The sequence below is a fragment of the Empidonax traillii genome, unplaced genomic scaffold (genome assembly GCF_003031625.1).
Source record: "Empidonax traillii isolate 1590-97213 ecotype Southwest subspecies unplaced genomic scaffold, ASM303162v1 scaffold6:size4315531, whole genome shotgun sequence".
Classification (NCBI taxonomy): domain Eukaryota; kingdom Metazoa; phylum Chordata; class Aves; order Passeriformes; family Tyrannidae; genus Empidonax; species Empidonax traillii.
Genome location: NW_020955199.1, coordinates 2697796 through 2719686, shown reverse-complemented (window position 1 = coordinate 2719686; position 21891 = coordinate 2697796). Strand labels below are relative to the sequence as shown.

Genomic DNA, 21891 nt, shown 5'->3' with positions numbered 1-21891 from the left:
CTGACACTCCTGCCAGTTGAAGAGCTGGTGCAAAGAGGAGGCAGGGAGAAGCAGCTGCACTCTCCAACAGCTTCTCTTCCTCATTCCCTGTGGGAAATTCCCTAAACACATTGGGAAAGCACAGCAGGTGCTCTGCATTGTGCAGGAGACACCATTTCCATGCTGTTTCTCTGCTCAGAACCCCCCCAATAAAGGATCCAAGTGCTCTGCTGTCAGAATGCAGTAGGGGCTCTGTCGGGGTTTGGTGGGTACAGCCCCCTCTGAGGGTCTCTGCAGCCATGGGAGGGGCAGAGGAGGTGGCTTTCAGCAGCCCAGGCTGTAACTGCTCCTTTGCAGACCGTGGGCAGCATCAGGAACAACAAAGGCATTTCCTGCAGGATGGGCCCAGGACAGAGCAGGAAACACTTGTGCGCTGGGTCTGCCCAGGGCCATTTTCTCCCATGGAGACCCCAAGGAAACCAGCCAGGACTGAATATCCCATTGCTTCCAGAGCTCAGGGTACAATCTGTCCCCAGGCCACAACCTGCAATTTCAATTTGGGAAACTCTAAGGGAGGAAGTGTGGCTTGTACAACTTATCTGAACCTATTTCCCAACAATAACTATTGTTCACTCCAGCAGCTCAACATAATATAATTCGTTTTGTGAAAAAGAAATACAATTTGCAGCCTATAACTGTAGTGAGACATCCTGTGATTTTATTAGCAAGAGTAGATGGATTTTTTTCATTGTTTCTGAAAGAAATCAACATGATTCTATTTGCAGAATGCATTAAAAACTCATCTTGGGACCCTTGAGATGGTATTGTATCGGCTGATTTCAGTTCTTAACAACTTTAGCTGAGTTATAAGATGCTGTGGTTTCCATATGCTGAAAAAAAGTAAGTTAATATCCCTTTATTCACTGTGAAAACTTCCCCCCCTTCATGGTTCAACACCACCAAGAAATTTCAAGTGCTCATCTTGCACACTTTGCTAAGATTCTGCTTTGAAACCAGGAGAAAGTGAGGGTATTTTTTTTCATTTGTGGCCTTTATAATGAATCTCTGTATTGTGTCTTTTATAGAAACAATCCACCTGCAAATCAGCAGGTTAAGATGATTTGTTAATCGGGGAAACACAGTGTTGCTGTCTGACAATCTGAGAAATAAAGCTTTGCAAAAGTAAAAACTCAGAAAAGTGTGAGGAAAAGAAAAAGAAGTCAACATATATTCTTGCAGCAGAGCTTGCATTGTGCCTTGAAAGTTTATCTTCATCTTTCATTTGCTACATAAATTTCTATCATGAGTGCTGTAGACTATTTCAATTTAATCTCACCTACTTTCGCCCAGCTTCTAGCCCTTCTCCTCGTTACTCACCGTGTGTTTCCCTTATGACTGATTTTATCTGTACTTTTGAATCACAAGTATAGCTCTGCAGAGAAAGCGGTGTGGTTTGTAAACATCACAATCCAGACCAGTACCTTGAATCAATTTCTGTCTTTCCTACAAAAGCATCCACTGACATGTAAAAATCACCCAGCAACAGAGAATTACCCCAGATTCCCTTACGACTTTGGCTGCTCCTTGTGAAAGGTGTCCCTGCCCATGGCAGGTGGTGGAACAAGATGATCTCTCAGGTCCCTTCCATCTCAAACCATTCTGGAAATTTATGATTCTCAGCTTCCTTGTTGAGGAAGATGCAGGTGGCATCAGCCTGGGTTTTTTAACTTCCAGGGGCTGATTTTGCCTGAACCTCTTACCCAAGCCTGGCCAAGGGTTGGTGATTTTGGTCTGGCTCAGCCTGAAGCTCTTTCCACTCCACAATCTATTTTGTGATTTACCCTGCACTGTCCCCAATCCATGATTGAGGGGTGAGCAGATGAGAAGTGATACCATTACCTATTGCCATGGGAAGCTGCTGCTTTATGCCCTGAGTGCTTCACAAATCCAGAGAAGTGACTTCATTCCCAAGAGGCAAAAAAATGTGTGGTGTTTTTTTGGTGGCTTTTTTTTTTTTTTTTTTTTTTTTTTTTTTTTTTTTTTTTTTTTTTTTTTTTTTTTTTTTTTTTTTTTTAAGGTGTGAGATCAGAGACAGGCTTTATTTCATTCACAGGTATAACAACATAAATAACAGCCAGGCTCTCAAGATTACTAAGAACAAAACAGATAATACTTCTGATTATGTAAATTAGAAATGAAACAAACTATCCCTTATTCTTTCGTGTTAACAATGGCACTTTCTCCCTGATATAAAGCAATCACATTAGGAGTTTACCATGAACTTTCCTCCAGCAGCACAGAGTTGTGCAGGAATCCTGGCTGCTAGCAGGAGTTTTAAGCAGCACTCGGAACTCTTCCTTTCCACACAACTGCAGGATTCGGGACTGCCCTGATCCACCTCCTCCACATCATTTTGTCCATGTTCACACATTTCTACTGGCACATTACTCAGCATAAAAATTACTTGCCACATAAATGGACTCCTGTCAAAACCCCTGCGGCATGTGGAGAATCCCAGTCCCATCAGTGGAACCAGACTGAAGGATGGATTTGGGAGTTCCCTGTGCAGTCACAGCTGTCACACCTCCCCCCCATCCCGAGTGCCCCCAACTGTTACAGTCCTCAGTATTCACTGGAAATAAGTTCTGAAAGAGATAGAAAGGACAGAACTTTCTAATATGCCACTTACCATGATCCCCACCTGTGACTGATTTTGGGGAAGAGCAACCTTTTGGAGAAGGTTGTTGGGCCTCTGGAGTGTTAGACTGGGCAAAGCACATTCTGCTGTCTCTGTCAGAGGAAAGAATTTAGTGGAGAAAAGGCAAGAAAGGGGCTGGAAGAGCTGGGGGTGTTCAGCCTGGAGAAGGCTCCAAGGAGACCTGAGAACCCCTTCCAGTGCCTAAGGGCTCCAAGAGAGCTGGAGAGGGACTTTGCACAAGGGATGGAGGGACAGGACAAGGGGGACTGGCTTCCCACTGCCAAAGGGCAGGGTTAGATGGGATATTGGGAAGGAATTATTCCCTGTGAGGCTGGTCACACCATGGCACAGGTTGCCCAGAGAAGCTGTGGCTGCCCCACCTCTGGAAGTGTCCAAGGCCAGGCTGGACAGGACTTGGAGCAACCTGGGATAGTGGAAGGTGTACCTGCCACTGGCAGGGGGTGGAACAAGATGAGCTTTAAGGTCCCTTCCAATCCAAACCAGTCTGGGATTTAATGATTCTAAGAGCAGACACCCAAGGGTCAAGGAGCATGTTTGGACATTTTCTCCTCCTATGTCCTGCCCTGTGTGCAAAAAGGGACCCTTTGGCCTTAAACATGCGCTTTGGCATGGGAACCTTGTCCTGTTTTTTTACCATTCAGTATCTGAAAAGTGATGTGGGAAAATGAGCCCAGCAATAAAGATTTGGTATAATATGTTTTTAATGTAAGGAAGATCTCAGCTGAGAATAGTTAGGTGGGTAACCTCTATCCATTCACCACTGGCTTTAGAGGCTGCCTCTTTCCATTTTACAAGGCACATCACCAGAAAGCAAATACTGAACATTCACTGCATTGCCACTCTGAATCAGACCTGCATTGTCTCCCTCTGGGAGATGAATGAGCAGCGAAGAGAACCTGGAATTCTGCTGGCAAACCCCAGTTCTGGGCTGTAAGCAGTGGATAATCCTGTTGCTTACATGAATGTTTAAAATACTCATTCTGTGCACCTAAGAGAGATTTACCTTGACAAGTTTGCACAGACATGAAAGTGATGTCAATGCTATCCAAACAGTGTCTGCTCTGAAAGGAGATGACTGACAGACTGTTACCTCCTATTTGTGAGGTGAAGGTTTCTGCCAACATTGTACTGCTGCAGCACACAAACAACCCTCAGCTGAGAGCTCCATACATTAGTTTTGTATTTTCTACAAAGGTCATAATAAACAGCCCTCTTGAAAGCTCTCACTTTGCACATAGCAACAGACTGGTTTCCATTCAGAATAATAATAATAAAAAAATAAAAAAGAAGTCCTTGAACTGTGATTTGTTTGCAGCACAATATGAATTCCTAGTGAATGTGGGGAGGGTGGAAAAAAAACCTTTGGTAAGAATCAAAAAAGACAAGCTGTCTCTCTGTGAGAATTACTGTTGGTCATGTTTGAGATGGAGGAGGGATCTTGGGCCTCTAAAGCCAAAGGGGTGGATTTTGTCCATGATCCAGTAGGAGTGCTCAAAAATGTCATACCCTGGTGTGTCAGGTACTGAAGCTCCTTGCAGCTCAGTAAGGGGGGGACAAACATGTAAATTCATGTACATGGAGGTCTGTGGGGAGCAAAAGGACCCCTCAGTTCTGTGCTTTTCCTGGGATGAACATGGGAAGCAGGAATGACTGACTGGTACCACCTCTGGCTGCTGCAATGTGTCATGACACTGGAACTGTGTGGTCTGAGTTTTACTGCATAAGTGAATCCATCAGCGTGGTATAATCTGGTTCAAAGCTTTTTCACGCAAATGCCTAATTTTTGAAAAGCCAAGTGGACCACAGCAGTGAAGGTAAGTTCATCACAGAACCCAGACTGGTTTGTGTCAGAAGGGACCTTAAAGCACCTCACACCTTAAAGCACCCCCTGCCATAGGCAGGGACACCTTCTACTATCCCAAGTTGCTCCAAGACCCATCCAACCTGGTGTTGAACTCTTTCAGGGATCCATTCTGATGTGAACTTTTAAATGGGTGTCTACAGAACGAATATAACTTAACAAGAACAAGGTATATTCAAAACAATTTCTTCTGAGAGGTGAAACACATCTTTTAGAGTATGGACAGGTGTGGATCTGCACAGACGAACCACACACTGATGGCCTTATAGAAATTTTGGTTATCTCACAACACAACTGTGCTTCAAGGAAGGATTTCTAACATCATCCCATTAACTAGGGGAAAAGCAGAGCTTTCCTCCCTCTGGCTGAAATTGCCCAGCCTCATGTATAAAGCAGAGGCTCATTGAGATACAAAAACATCCTGTTTTCATGGCTTTTGGATCGCACTACCTTAAAATATTGTACAGTCCATAAATGCAATCCTACCCTCGGTTCATTTATAATCCCATTTATTTTTGGAGAATCACTTCCAATCACAAAACTGTAAATTCCAAAGCAGTATTGGAGGTCTGACTACCCAAGGCAGTTTCTTCATAAACATGAGTTAACCTGGAGTTGAAGTGAGTTACAGGGCTTGTCCTGGGACAGTCAAAAGGCATGCGCCACACGTACAGCCCTTGGACTCTGAAAAAAGAACAAGGTCAGGCAAAACCCCCACTCTTCCAAACAGTTAAGTATTTCCATAACTTTCTTTACAACAGTTTGTAAACCTGAAGCACTCACCACACTGTTTAGCTCATAACCTGTGTGTGACAAGACCACTTTGGCTCTGGTGCAGGACCAGGATTTGTTCTTGCAAATAATTATCTCCTCTCCCTGTTGGGAACATTATAAACTATTCTGACACTCCTGCCTAGTACTGCCAGCAAAGAAAAGGTTATATTGCCTCAGGTCCCAGAACAAGCATCATTTCCTCACTTGCATACCCAGACCAAATGCAGTGCCTAGATTCTTATATGTGAAGTCCTTGGCAAGGCAGCCCTCTGGAATGTGAAAAGATAACGGAACAGAAAAGGAAAGGAAAAAGTTTTAAATGCTTAATGGTGACAACAGAGATCTGTCAAACTCAAGTAAACTGACACACAGCACTGGGCACTTGTTACCAACTCACTTCAAAACTCCATGGATCTAAAACTGAGAGACCAGATGAGGTTGAGGCCTGAAATTAGGAAGTCAGATATTCCTTTATTCCAATCCAGTGGTGATAAGCAAAGCATTAAAAGATTATTGTGTAAAGGTGGGGAAAGAGTCAAAATTCTTCTATCATTCCCCAACCTACATTTCAAAAATACAGAAAGCAGAAATGATTAAATGTGTAAGTTAAAAGCAAAATTATACAGAGGATGTCAGCTGAGATTTGATGAAACACAAGGGAAATAACATACCAATTTCTGACCCTAAACAGACTCTTGCTGAAATCCCTGGGAATATTTTTAAGGGACCCTGAGGATGAAACTGTTAGAATTGAGGGTGTGGTACAGATCAGGGTGAATTCACTCTGCAAAGGGGAACACACCTTCAGGGAGGGATCTATGCAGCTCAACAGCTCCTTTACAGTGGACTGGTGCAACCAATCCTGCACCTGACAGTGAGTGAGGGGACAGGTCCATACAGAAACTGGGGGAGACAAGAGAGGTTGCAGGACACACCGGCTTAAAGAACAGCACCACAAGGAATGTAACGGAACACCTTCACACTCACTTTTTGGAAACACAAAATCCAGAGCTCTGCTGAAGCTTTCACTGAAGCAGCTGGATTCCTGAGGGAGAATGAATTAGTTGCAAGGAGCTGCTATACTGAGAAAAGCCTACTTTTATTTAAAATTTTTATTTAAATAAAGTTTAAATTGATAAATTTTTTTTTTTATTTTTTTGTTGAAGACCCTCCATCCTTATCAGGAGGAAGAAAAGGGCAGTGATAGTTGCAGCACACATCAGCTGAGAAACAACCAGTGGATATGAAGAACAGAATACAAAACTTGTTAGAACAGTTAAAAAGGGAAGAAAAGCTACATCCTGAAGGAATCAGTTGGAGATTTTTGTCCTACTGCTGCGGAAAAGCAGGGAAGGAACGCTGCAGCTTCTAGCCCGATGGCTTGTGGGACAGAACAAACATATCATCAAGCACAGATCACTTCTAAGACTTAATTGCTACTCAAATAAATGTGTCAAAAGGCTTACACAGATTTAGTTTGTAATTTAATTACAGGATTAGCAAAGTTATCTTTTCCAGTGTAGGAGCTATTAAGAATAGGAACTTGCATAGAAGATCAGCTCATTTAACACTTAATTGCATTAATAGAGCCTGCATTAGGTGAAGTACTGCAAATAGAGTGCAGTACTTCCCTTTATGCAGAAATAATTTGCTGTGCAATGAGATGAACTCAAGGTGTACATAAAACACAAACAAGGGGAGCATAAACATGACAGATACCAGCTGTGGGGAAGCAGGGTGGTCCCACTGGACACTGCTGCCTAAGAGCTAGGAATATCCTTAGAAAAGCCAGCTCAGCATATCTTGGTGTTGTGTTCTTAGCATTATTAAAACCTAATTGCTTTGAGATCAGTTTTGAAAGAAAAAAATCCAAATTACAAGTCCATCACTCCCCCGTGATGCACTTTTTGGGTAGACTGGATTAAACTCGGACAAAAATGCTGTTTCGAGGCCTTATTCTTGATTATCCCCCATTCCCCTCTTTGATTCTCCTCCTGAAGCCCTTGTTTTTCCACTGAGTGAGTCTCCCAGGCACTCAGGGTCTGACCAGCTGCTGGAGCTGTCACATGCCAGGACACACCTTAAGAAGAATCCTCAGCCTTCCCACTGCAAAACAAACACCTGCCCAGTGCATCCCATCTTGTGGCCTTGTCCTCTGTGATGGATCATCCAGGAAAACCAGACCCTTCTCTCTCCCCTCCTCTCCAGCACTGGGAATCCAAGTTGACTAAACATCCCAGACCTTGAAGGGGCACAACAGGTTCCTCTGCCCCTCTGTTTTGTTCCCTCCTCCTCTGAATAAGAACTACAAATGTGTGCTCACACAATGCATGAAATGTTCTGGAACGCCCCAAGACAAGAGTCAATTTCTAATGCGATATGCAGAAAAAATATGCAAAGAGGAATATTTCAGTATGTAGGCAGAGGGAAAAGCTCAGTACTTGACTAAAACTTTTATTTAATGTTACATAAGACTGAGATAATTATATCTAGTAATCTTCCCAGTATTCAGGACACTCTGAGTTTTAAATCACCTTAGATATTTGGATTATTATGATAAAAAAATGCCAACATCGATTTCTACTTCTTTATTGCAGATTGTGCATTTGATATCTGCCGTGTGTTGTGTTTTCCAATCCCTTCTTTCCCAAAAATCACCCATTTTCCTATAGTATAATAAAGTCATAAAAAGTGACCGCTTGAAAAATAAAAGAAAAAGGGCTAAAAATTCTATTAACATCAAAAGCATTTTTCATTATTATTACTAGTGGCAGCTACCAGTATTCTAAATGAAAATGACCTTATTTTATAACACCTAAAAACCCACTTTTACTTACATGGAAACTTTTGGAAGGAGGGCAGTAAAAAAAAAAATAAAATTACAGATTCCTTGCAAGTTCAAAAGAACATAAATATTTGAAAACTATAAATGTCTTATGTCTCTCCCCACAGTTCACTTACGGCTTAAATCAGAGAAACATACAGCATAGCCTGCAAGGCCTTGCATCTTACACATAAAGATAATTGTTTCAGAAATTGCTTAAGATTTTTAAGAAATTAGGAAAATATCCTTTGCTTTCTACCTGTCTCTGAGCCTAGGCAAGGAAAAAAAATCTATAACGTAATTAGGGAAGTCCCACTACTCTCAGGGCAACACAATCCACCAAACCTTTATTTCCCTAGGAAACACACTTTTATATCAGAACTAGTAAGGTATTTATACTAAAAGAATAGAATAAAATTCTCAACAATTTTACATTTAGTAGAAATATTTTTATAATTTACTTTCAGAAAGATTTCATTAACAAACATTAGCTTCATTGCAGAAAACACACTTTATTGCAATACCTGACTGAGCTGACATTTCAGTGATCTTTAAATTGATTTATACACTTTGTAAACATATGTGGTAGGCGAATTCATGTAATTTCTATAAAAACTGCTGGAAAACTTTGCAACACAAAGAGAAATCCTCTAGAGAATTACTTCAGTGAAAGATGTTGTCTGCCAGCAAAAGAGGTAATTGTACTGGTAATGTATTTTACCCTACATATTCTGTAATGACTTTTTTTATATAACCAAACACACAAAGACAGTGACAGTGAACCTAGCCCTCCCTCTCTTTCTCTCTCATCAAAATTCTCTGCCAGTTTTGCTGATCACCTGTGGCACTGTGATTTCTGAAGGCAACACCTTCAAGACAAGATGCACAAAGGCATTAAAATTTTTCTGTTAAGAACAGAGAAAAGAGAACAACGAAAAAGCTCAAGAAAGTGATGAACACCACCTTTAAAAAAAGGGGTAAAACCCATGAAGTCCAAAAGTTTTTCAAGCAGACTGCACCTTCATGTATAGCAAAAAGCTGTATTTTTCATATGAATGTTAAATTTTAAACACATGAATACCATGCTGATACAGCAGTAGGAGCTAATGCCTTATGCAGGTTTCCAAGAATATTAATATTTAGACAACAAGATTTAAACATTCGTTTCTTGAAGCAAACCCAAGCCTAGCATGAATTCCCACTATGACAAAGACCCATCTAAGCACAGGTCGCTCTTCTTTAACCTTACACCTTAAACGTATAGAATCAAACCTGCTGACTCAGCACACACACAAAACTTTGTTACTCTGATGTAAAAATAGAGCACATCTCCAGGATGATTCCACTACCAAAACTGTATTTTAAATTCTTTTTAGGATGAAGTCTAATCATAGAATCCGCCTAGTTGGAAAAGACCTCTGAGATCATCAAGTCCAACCCTTGATCCAACACCACCGTGGTTACTAGACCGTGGCACTCAGTGCCACATCCAGTCTCATCTTAAAAACCTTCAAGGATGGAGAAGCCACCACCTCCTTGGGCAGCCCATTCCAATGCCTGATCACTCTCTCTGTAAAAAATTTCCTCCTAATAGTCAAACTAAACCTTCCCTAGCACAGCTTAAGGCAGAGCCCTCTTGTCTTACTGCTGGCTCCTGAGAGAAGAGACCGACCCCCACCTGGCTACAACCTCCTCTCAGGGAGTTGTAGAGAGTGATGAGGTCTCCCCTGAGCCTCCTCTTCTCCAGGCTAAACAACCCCAGCTCCCTCAGCCTCTCCTCATAGGACTTGTGCTCAAGTCCCTTCACCAGCCTCGTTGCTCTTCTCTGGACCCGCTCCAGCACCTCAATGTCCTTCCTGAACTGAGGGGCCCAGAGCTGAACACAATACTCAAGGTGTGGCCTCACCAATGCTGAGTACAGGGGAAGGATCACTTCCCTGCTCCTGCTGGCCACACTGTTCCTGATCCAGGCCAGGATGCCATTGGCCTTCTTGGCCACCTGGGCACACTGCTGGCTCATGTTCAGCCTCCTGTCAATCCAAACTCCCAGATCCCTTTCTGCCTGGCTGCTCTCCAGCCACTCTGTGCCCAGCCTGTAGCGCTGCAGGGGGTTGTTGTGGCCAAAGTGCAGGACCCGGCACTTGGCCTTGTTGAACTTCATTCCGCTGAAATCAGCCCAACTCTCCAGCCTATCCAGGTCCCTCTGCAGAGCCCTCCTACCTTCCAGCAGGTCAACACTCCCCCCCAACTTGGTGTCATCTGCAAATTTGCTGATGATGGACTCAATCCCCTCATCTAAATCATCAATAAAGATGTTAAACAGAACTGGGCCCAGCACTGATCCTTGGGGGACACCACAAGTGACCGGCCACCATCTGGATGCAGGGATGTGCTGGAACTGCAAATAAAAGAGTAATAATAATCTAGAAATATAAAAAGATAAGGCCAGCTTCTCATCTCTCTCTCTGAGTACAGCGAATAAAACAGTAGCTTTAGTAATTGGCTTGCATGTCTAAGAAACCTTACTGGGATAGCAAAATAGCCTCCACTGCTGGATTCCACAGGGCTAGAAATGAACAGTTGTTTCCAGTGTGATCACAAATATTACAACTGCTGTGATTGCTTTGTTCTCAAAAGTATGAGCAAACAGCAATACCAATGTCTGCACTTAATTGTATTTCTTCACTTTTTTCACTGCATCCAGGTCTTTTTTTTCCTGTCAGAACATAGTCTGAATGCTCCTTTGAGGGAAAAGACTAAAAGCACATTTAGCACATACAGGAATTTACCAATGGCTCATTTATTCTCATTGATGACTCTGGTTAGAGGCCTTCAGATCCAAAGCCCTGCATCTGTGCACATTAATAAAAGAGTACTGCATTCATTATGCTCCACAATGCCTGGTTTAGATAAACACACGTGTGTAATCACACCTTGACAGACTAATTTTCCTCTTCAGCTCTTGCAGTTTAGGTCAAGGCACTGCAGGGTCTGGAAGGAGGAGCTCACATTGATTGCTGCTATCTGAGTGGCAGACAAAGTATTTGTTTAAATAATGTTTTGCCATATCTGAGGAACCTGGAGAGAAGTGTTTGGTTAAGGTTAGCAGTTGGTTATGAGAGGTAAAAAAATTGCACCCTTTTCTGCAGTCCTTCAAGAACAAGCTGCTCCAGTGTGGGTCCCTTCACAGGGTCAGTCCCTCAGGAACACGTCTGCCAACATGTCTGCCAACATCATGCAACATATTTTACCTGGTTACTTATAAGGGAAAACCAATTTGGATATCACGTTCCCATGTGAAATTTGGCCTTGATAACTGGAAATAAAAAAATTAAAAAGCACTTCTGTATTTTTCAGCTTTGCTCCATCCTTGACAGAGCACTGGCACAGCGTGCTGCACCAGCTGCACAGTCTGAATTGCCCCTTTCACTCACCCTAAAATACTCCAAGATTATTTAGGCATTAAGTCTTTATCCAGACCATGCCAGAGTGGGACAAGATCAGGAGCAAAAGGTACTCTAAAAAACCAGTGAATTTTGAATGCATTACCACTGGAAAACCAAAAAAGGTCTTGCTATAGTGCCCACTCTTACCACTTGCACAGCAATACAGCACAGTTGAGACTCAGCTACATTTTCTAACAAAGAGAAATACTTCTTTAGAAATTGAAGTACAATAAAGATGAAACACATTATTTTATTTATAAAATATTTACCTAATAATTTACCAGTAATTTTTTTCATGTTTTCTAAACATATTCAATCCAACGCCAGTTGACATTTTGCAATTAAGAAGAAGGATGAAAAGGGATGTGGAGAGAGAAAATTACACACAATGCAGCATCTCTTATCTCTCAGAAGGCAAAAAGTCAACTTCATGCACTTAGAACTACACCCTGATAGAATCTATTAGTCTCCAGACCTATATTTTGCACCTCCAATATCTTCCATCTTTAACCATGATCTGAGGATTAAAAACTGTCCTTTTTTTCATCTTCAGGTTCACACATACTTTTCCACTTCCGCAGTTCCTGAGAATCATTTATCTTCCATGCTTCAGCAAAAGACTTCATTTTCTTTCTGAAAGAGCAAAAAAAAATAATCAAAATACAGGCATGTTTTTAAATGAAGCACATCAAACCTTGAAAGCCCTACAGTCATCTGCAAAATTTTATACATAGTTAAAAATAGTACAGCTTAAAATGTTATGTGATCTTCAAACAACCAGTTAATATTTTCTAAGATACATGTTCCTGCTCTAGGACAGCCAACAAATTAATTTTATAACTAACTTACAGTACAAGAAGTATTGACAAAATGATGACAAAACACTGAGCAAGAGTAAATTGTTAAAGGAAATAAACAGCATTGTAGTTGGCACTGTTTAATTTTCACCACTCAGTCCTTACAAATTTGCACTTGTAGAATCATAAAGAGAAAAGGTATTTTCAATATAAACAAGTGCACACATCCTTCCTATTTTCTTCTTAGTGTTTTTTGATTTATAAGAGCTGTGACAAATAACAAGACATTTAAAATGGGATAACACACATTCCTGACGACAAAGATGTCAAAACTGGATGAAATTATCCAGTGGATTTTCTGAAACAATATGAACATGATTTGAAAAAATAAGACAAGGCATCTGGCCCGTGGGTATTGTGAGAGCACAAGTGCACTGCAGTGAACAGGTCTGAGGTTGACTTGCAAGACTATGGTTATTTTATGTACCATACCCACTTTTAACGTTGTTAATATCTCTCTTGGGAAGAAGGCAAGGGAGTCCCTGGCCCTAGTGATGAGGCAGGACAAAGGGCTCATCACAGTTTTAGAGTAAGCATTTGTCCTTTTTCACTCTGAGAATATAAGCGAATTACCTACCGAAAACTAAAATACAGATGGCAGCTTTTATATCCAAAAGCTGATAAATGGGACACAATCAGGTCCCTTGATTACCACTGCTCCGTCAGCCCTCACTTCCCCTCTCTGGCCACTCTAAATCAGGATTCCAATTACATCATCCCGTACTATTTTTACTGCTCATGGCTTTTGTATGCAATTAACTCCCTTTTTAGAAATGAAGACATGCTAGAACTTTCTTGTACACTGTCCAAGTAATATGCTGGTAGAATTTTTACAGGAAAAGATAAATGAAAGGGATATATTACATTATTTCACATTTTAGCTTTATTACCAAGTAACTCTGCCCTTCCAGCTCTCACTTTTCTGAAAATTTTTTTCTTGATTTTAGAACCTTATGTAGCCTATAACAACAGAGTTAAGATTTTGCTAGTAATTTGTTGTTTAACTTATGTCAATAATGGACTATTCTTTCCAATTAACATAAGCTAACACATTATTTCTCCCATAAACCGCCATTACCTTCAAATAGGAAGTTTTTATTTTGCTTTATTAAAAGGGTATAAAAATCACTGTTAGGCACAAAGAATTGTTGAGTTTCAAAAGAACTGTTTGCACCTATAAGTAACTAGTTTGCACCTATAAGTAACTAGTAGTCACAATGTTCTCACAGCAAATTATTCTGTCAGGATTAGCTACAGTCATAGATAACCAAGATCTTGATTTATTATTTTCCTAGAGAGGCTATTTGAATTTTGGTCAGAGGGCTGCCACTGAAAATAATAACAACAAAAAAACCCCCAGTGGAAATGAATATGAATATAGCAAATATTTATATCTAAACTGTGTACACAGTATCACAAGATTTAGAAGGAATATTGCTATTTGATACATATGCAAATTTTCATAACTAGTGCAATATATAAACTGGATATCAGAAAAATGTTAAAATCCCCAAACTTTCAGTAAAAATGGACTGCTTAGGGAGCAACCAAAATATATTATAAATATTTTCAAGTTAAATCAGATGAAGAATATCCATGTTCCCTTCTACATTATAATATGCAAACACAGTTTCAGGTTCCAAAGTTAGTAAGATACTTCCTAAATCAAATTAATTAATATTTTCAGGATCACTTGTGAGAACAGAAGTAGGCATTAGAGAAGGAAGTAATTTTTAAAAAGTAACAATTGTTCTGACCTTTTCATATTCACTATTCTTTCCAACTCCTTTGATTTGTGAGCTGCCTTCTTCAAGATTTCTTCAGGAATATCTGCCAGTTTGGCAACATTTAGCCCATAACTCCTTGCAGACATTCCTTTAGTTATTTGATAAAGAAAAGTGATAAATTCAGGATTCTCTTCAACTTCAGATCCTAAAAAATTAAAACCAAAGTCAAAACCTCCTCTGTGAGGCAAATACAGAAGTTCCCTGTCCTGACTGGCTCACAATATAAGCACATAATACAGTAATAAGCATTATTTAGGGGAAAGGTTAATGGCAAATACCATGGCAATTAAAAAAAAAACACAAAAAGTTCCAAGGATGACTTGGGGAACAAGCCTTTATGATGCCTCCTATAATTCAAGAATCATAGCATCATAGAATTAGTTGGATTGCAAAGGACCTCTGAGATCATCAAGTCCAACTGCTGATTCACTACCACCGTGGTTACTAGACCATGGCACTAAGTACCATCAAGTGAAGGCACATGTTTGAAAACAATGAAGAGTTCTGATGTCCACAGACCACCAAATTTTGGATCTCCTTGACACAGAAGAATGAAGACAATAAAGATACAAGAATAAAGATACAAGAATAAACTGGGCAGTCTCACTGAAATGAAATCCAAAACACAAAATACAGAACAGCAGGAAACACAACTTGCTTTTAAAGACTCATAGAAGGAGCTGCCATATGTTTGATACCTAATCCCTGCTTCCTAATCCTTTGTGTTTTGCTGCTCTGGAAAGTTGGATGCTAGGCTGGGTGGATCTTTCACCTTGCTCAGTCATATCTACAGTCCCAGAGACTCACTCAGGTTTATACTGTACCTTTTTGTTCACCGGTATCCTCCTCACTCACCAGGAAAGCCATGTGGTAATTACCAACTTTGTCTGGATACAGTTTCTCCAGCTCACAAACAGAGGGATAATGAGTGACAAACAGGGTCAGGGACTCCACCTACAACAACAAATAGACACATAACAAGGTTTGACTCTAATTTTTTTTTAAACACAGAATCACAGAACTGGTATTTTTTATCCACAGTACTTCGCTATGAACTAAGACATGCCACATTTTTACAAGGAAATGCCAAAGTCAGCCTGCCAGGCTGAAAAAGCGTTCACACCCATGTGCCAGATGAACACTTACATCTCTAATGAAGTGTTCAAGTGTAGCATAAGCGATGGCAATTCCATCGTGTGTGCTTGTCCCTCTGCCCAACTCATCCAGGATCACCAGGGATCTTGGAGTGGCTTTTCTTATTATCTCGGCAGCATCTGTCAGTTCTTCCATGAAGGTACTTCGGCCTTTGTAGATGTTGTCTGCTGCTCCCATTCTGCATTGGGACACAGAACACACCAGCTTGTGAAAAGTGCCAGGTAATGCTGGGAAATAAACAAAACATGATGATGAAACCATTTTGACATAAATCTCCTGTTGCTGCTCCAAGCAGAGCAGAAAGACCCTGCCAGAACATTCACCTTCCAGAACAGCTGCTCGGCACACTATTTTCCCACCTTCACAAACAGTCCAGAAAGGACCTTGGGAATTCATGCCAGGCAGCTCATGAGAAGAATTCCAGCAAAGATAGCTATAAAGATGACTTTTACTTCTTTGGTTTAGTTTGATCATCTAATTTGTATATAATACCCAAAAATATCAGATACTGGCATTTCCATATGGAGTGGGCTCATGTCACCAGGTATTTGGCATACAAACACACAGAGCAGTTATTTCCTTCAGGAAATAACAAAAAAAACAATAACTTCCCCTAATTACACAGGTGTACAATCTTAACCGGCATGCTTAAACATGATTTTAAGAGATTTTAAGATTTTTTTTTTCCTCCTCATTCTTTTAAAACGCAGCTGTCCTTGGGCTCAGAAGCCTCCAGCAGGTGAGCTCCCCACACACAAATTCCTCCACATTTCATATAACTCTTTTATGCCCGTTTCAGACTCATGTAACCCTCAATCCTCAAATTCTACCTCAAATTGCGATTTTGCAGTTTTCATCTCAGAAACTTGATGAAATTGTTAATCCACTCTCTTCTCTTTTTCTGCAGCTTTCCTTACTTGTTCAATTAATACACTTCCAGCTGGAAGAAAGAACATTTTCTTTTTCCACTTATGCTTTTTAATTACGTTAATCTCTTTACAGCATCCTTCTGAGACAGGTTATCACCAGCCACTGATTAGGGATGTAAAACTGGGTTTATTCAGTCTCATCAGCCAATATATAATTACATACAAACCACACTGATTTAAGGAAAACTGACTCATGGGTTTAGTATATTGTATTTTCTGAATTAAATATATAATTCAGGATATTGAGGCATTGTGAAATTAACATTTTATTAAGCTACTTACTGCTGTAATCCTTTTAAATGCTGGGTTAAGAACGATGTACATACTAAAGAATTTAATATTATTTTAAAGAATTTAAGGTCCTGCTGTAAAATCAAACAATTCCCCTTCTCGCCCAGATCTAAAGAGGACAATATAACTGGTCTATTTTAACACTATTAACTACAAATATGTTCACCAGAATGACAAATACTTTTTATGTTTGAACAATCTCTCTCCATAATAGGGAACTTTAACCTTAGTTTCCAACCCTAGAATTATCAGTATTATTATTTTCTCGCTATTTATTTGTCTTTTCATCACAGAGGTAGCATCTAACAGGCTGTGTGTGTTTGTGGTGATTACACTGAGAGCTCTCAGATCTATTTATCTCTTGGACTGCAACATTTCCAGAGAGTCAAATCATTTAGCTGTTTTGTATCTAATTTGCATTCACAAAAATAATTTTCAGAACTTCCACACTAAATGTTCAAGATACAAACAGAAAAAGAAATAAGCATTATCTTTCCCTTGTTGTTAGAGACAGCTGCAAAAGAAGCCTTTCTTTTCAGCATCCTAAAACATTCAAATCTGACTCGGGCTTATCTACAGATTAAAAAAATTGGTGTAGTTTTAAATGACACAAAACCTCCTAAATGTCGTCCTTTGAAAATGGGTAAAATTGTTCTTGCTGCCTCTGTCTTTAACATTAAAAGAATTATACTTATTCTTTAAACATAAATGCTAAGCAATATCCCAGAAACAAGAATAAATGTTCTAATGTGGATGATAGCATTTATAAATATAAGGCATTGCTCCCTAACTTTATATTTCCTGATACAATAAGGTATTTGACTCAAAACACCTATTGCTTAAACAACTTTTTTTTTCATGTTTAAAATAGCCAAAATAAATCCCAGCAAACTTCTACAAGATTCAGTCACTTTGAATTTACATTTTGATGTATCTTGCCTCCTAAATGTTTCTATACATTAAAACATTAAACTTTCCCCCATAATATTCTGCCTACAAGTGCCTCTCTAGCGCTGGGAAGAGATCCATCCCTCCTCAGCACACTCAGTTTGGCTGGAAACCACTTGTTATAACTTCTCCTTGACAGCCAACCAAATTTTATAAAATTAAAACCTCTTCATCTTATGATGTTCAACACATTTATTATGTAAACTGAAAAAAAAAAGGGGAGGCATTATCTCTTTTCAGTGACAGTTCAAGTAGCAAAGATTCCTGCCAAAGGTCTCAGAAAAAACAACAGGGAAATCATGTTTTCATAAATTAATTCTTGGAGCATAAATTTGATGATATACCTTTCTAAAGAAGTTATCCAACATGCCCTTAGATAGTTTGGTTATCAAATTAAGACCACAGTGAGGCCTTCAGGTATTATATTATACTTTTATTTTAGTGAGAATCTCTCACACTGCTTGTGAAAATGACAGGCAGCCCAGGACTTCCCACTGATAAAAAACCCAGCCACATATCACCAAATTAATCCTGGAAAACAAGACTGCAAAACCATTATTTTCACATAGTTGTCAACATCCTGATGCCTAGTTTATAAAACACTTAATGCTGGGAGAAAAAAAAAAGCACCTTAAATTACATTTTCACCTTGACTTCAGTAACACACACTTGAGTTTAGAAGTTCATCTAAAACACTTACCGGAGAAATAACACCAAGTGCCTGTTACAGAAGAATAAACCAAATTCAAGAACAATTAACATTAAAAGGAAATTACTCTTTTCTTTGAGAATAAGGTGTAGAACACTCTCAGATTCAACAAGAATCACCTTATGTGTTTCAAAGATAACAATGAAAACAATACAAATAAAATAAATTCATAATGTAACTTCAAAATTCCAGTCACTTCCTCACAAAAAACTCTTTCATCACTGCATCTGAACAGGAGTAATTTAAATTTAAATTAAAATAGCTAGAAAAGATTAGATTTGCTCCTGCCTTTGCAGTTCATTCCTTTTCTGACATGGGACTGTTCTCTACAACTGGTTTTTGAAAACAACGTATAGGGTTTTTTTAAAAAATCTCACAACAATTGTTTTGCATCCTTTTTGTTTTTGTTTTTGTTTTGTGTGGTGTTTTGTTTTTTTCCAGAAAACACTCTTCCCAGCTGTAGCTTTGTGTTCTCTCTGCTGAAAACAAATGGCTGCAAAAGTGTGAGTATTAAGATGTGAGTGTAGATATTGTTTATGAGAACAGAAAAACTTTATGTCCTAACATCAGTGGAAGGATGATAGAAATATTTTATTTCAACACTTAAACTTCTCCCACTGAACTGGATTAAACAAACAACACCTACTGAGACTTCACAGATTAAAAAAATCAAAATTTTCAGGTTGGTCTGCCAAGAAGATTACAACAGGCATCCCAAATGGAGGAAGAGCAAGATGGCTGCTCTAGTCCCGAAGTGTAACCACAGCAATTGTTGAGTTTTGCACACAAAAGTGGCTTGAAACTCAGACTTCTAACAAGAATGTCACATGGTGAGTTTGAAAGTAGCCCAGCTTGGATTTTGTAACTTCTGGCTGCTTTCCACATACAGTGAACATGTATTAAGTAATTCCTTTGAAGATTCCATGTGCAAATTTATAACAGTTCACTGGCAAGAAACTAATGCTTCACACTCCCCCACAAAATACTGCCATGTCATTCACTTCATTCCCATCAAGATCTCACTGACTCAAACAGAAAACTGACACTAAGAAAAACAAGGTGCAGAAACTGTAATTACAAAATTAAAAAAAAAAAAAAAGGCAAGACAAAAAGCACTATTATCAGGATAGTTATTACTTTTCCATTATTCATGGTAACTTGTAAATATATGTAAAGTTACATGGATGAGGACAGGAAATCAGAAGGTGCTCATGATATTAACCTGTTTACAGTCAACACGCACACACTCGCTCAACTATTTCTACAACTAGTTATTTGCAAATTTTAAATGAAAAAATACCAATGGCATGTTACCCAGTTTAGAAGAACAGTCGCTGAGAGACCTTGCAGAATGTATTTAATATAAAACACATTTTTATTTCATACATTATTGTATGTGACCTGCTTGCTCAGTGAGAAATTAATGAAACTACTAAAATCTCAGACTCCTATGGTTACAAATTTTGATTTACCCCGGAAAGAAAAGCAAGTCCAAAGTGATCTCAAAACTCATGTTTCATAGCAGTTTTTACATTTTTTTTTCCTTTTCTCTATCACTGGGTAATTGAAGTAGCCAGAACAAGTAGTCATTTAAATCCTTGTTTCGTTCTAGACCTGTCCCACAGGGGAATCCTGCACACACGAGCACCCCAGTATATTAAAAGAAACAGATCTAACAGGATTAACTTTCAAGATGTGAAGTGCATTGATTTTTTTTCGGTGAAAGCCACAGGAAAGAAAAACATCCATGGATTCAATATTTTTAAAAGCTTCACCGTGACTGGTAGGACAATATAAGTAGGAGGACAATAACATCAGTAGAGTCAATACAGTCACTAACAAGGAGTTACCAGAATCCCCTCATTCCTAGTGCTTTATACGGTAACAAAAATTTAGTTGTTTTATGAAAGTTTATGTTACCTTACCTAGTGAAGAACACCCAAGAAAGTTGTTTTCTGAAATTCAGAAATGATACTCTCAATAATATGAGAACTCTTTAAAAATACCTGTTACATAACCTGGGGAAAATACATCACTCACTCTTGAAATTATCTGTATAAATGTTACTGATGGCCCAGAAAAAGACCAACTCTATGAATACAAATATTTTGCTGAGGGATAAATTATAAGCTTAGACACTCAAATTATTGTCTTGATTTGAGAGTCATCAATATTAGCCTGAAGAAGATGAAAAAATGAAGACAAAGAAAAACCCAACCCTAAAATGTACGCAGGTTTTCACTGTACTACTGTCAGATACCAGCGAGGGAACTCAAGGTAATTAAGTTAATGTGCATATGCAGCTGAAGGATTGAGGCCAAAGGGGATTAAGGAGTAGAAACTATAGCAACAGAGAGGGACAGTGGCTGAAACACTCAGCACAAGTGAACTTTTCCCCTTTAAACCTGTGGACAGCAAGGAAAATCCAATTCAAATTGTGACCAGGTTAAACCATAGGATGGAAAAGTTTTAGAAAGGTAAATACAACCATTCAACTTCACTGTAAAACAACTGGGAAAATCCTCTCAATCCTTGTCAGGAACTCTGAAATATGCAGCAGAAATTGTCCTATAAATCTGTGTATATAAAGAAGTGCCTTTTATTGAATTTGAATGAATTCTCAAAGCCGATTTAAACCCCTGAAAGCAAAAGAGTTGCTTGTATTCACAGATTTCATCAAATGCCACATATGTAAACCAGAGACTGTTTTGTTAAATATTGTATTATTACCATGTCTAAAAGATACAAACATAACACTGCAGATGCATGTTTCTATGAAACATGAAACTAAATTAGCTACAGGTATGTGCAAAGCACAGCTTAACTTATTTGTACAGAGCTACAGAACACTGTCAGAAATAGTTACAGTTTAAATGTACTGTGAAATGTCCAACACATAACTTTTCCAGAAAAAAACCACAACGAAATAATTTTTCAATGTAACAACACTAACTACAACTTTTACTTATTCTTTTCTTATGAAAAAAAGACCCAAAAAACCACTTGTGTCCCTGTGACCAAAAAAAAAAAAAAAAAAAAAAAAAAAAAAAAAAAAAAAAAAAAAAAAAAAAAAAAAAAAAAAAAAAAAAAAAAAAAAAAAAAAAAAAAAAAAAAAAAAAAAAAAAAAAAAAAAAAAAAAAAAAAAAAAAAAAAAAAAAAAAAAAAAAAAAAAAAAAAAAAAAAAAGTCCAAAGAATTTAATACAGCATCCTATTTTTCTCCTGGAAGCTGGGAACAATATATCCCAGAGGTGCAATTATATGATGGATTGTGAGCATAAATGAAAGACTTAAGTAATTTTTGTTATTCTGGCAGTAAACACAAATACAATTAAGGAAGAACAAAATGAAACAAATTACTGTGCCATAAAGGAGCAACAATTCTGAAAATTACTTTGGAGTTATTGACAACTAACAAGTTCTGTTTGTCTGACTCACTGCTTTCCAGAGCAATACAAGCTATACTTGTTTGGTGTATCAGTATAAAATTCTCATGTGGACTTGCCATTCACTTGGGATTGCTTTGTGTGAACAGTGCCCTACTTTTCTGCAAAATACATAAATCAACGTGCATGGCAGAACCACCAGGCATCACCACACATACACAGACTGAA

The 21891-nt window shown here is 38.8% G+C and overlaps 1 protein-coding gene across 5 annotated transcripts in view; it reads right to left on the bottom strand.

Annotated features, from left to right (window-relative positions):
• Positions 1 to 7908: 7908 nt before the first annotated feature.
• The window catches only part of MSH3 (mutS homolog 3), a 99223-nt gene continuing 85240 nt past the window's right edge, over positions 7909 to 21891 (bottom strand). For 4 of the 5 annotated variants that reach the window (XM_027880950.1, XM_027880975.1, XM_027880955.1 and 1 more), the window contains 5 exons: positions 15394 to 15580; positions 15072 to 15201; positions 14218 to 14392; positions 12169 to 12236; positions 11284 to 11408 (listed from right to left, as the gene is read on the bottom strand). In XM_027880950.1, coding sequence (XP_027736751.1) covers positions 11350 to 11408; positions 12169 to 12236; positions 14218 to 14392; positions 15072 to 15201; positions 15394 to 15580 — 619 coding nt within the window. In that variant the 3' untranslated portion in view covers positions 11284 to 11349. Of the gene's footprint in view, positions 9063 to 11283; positions 11409 to 12168; positions 12237 to 14217; positions 14393 to 15071; positions 15202 to 15393; positions 15581 to 21891 lie in introns of those variants that run through there. The other variant, XM_027880965.1, reaches the window with a different exon arrangement.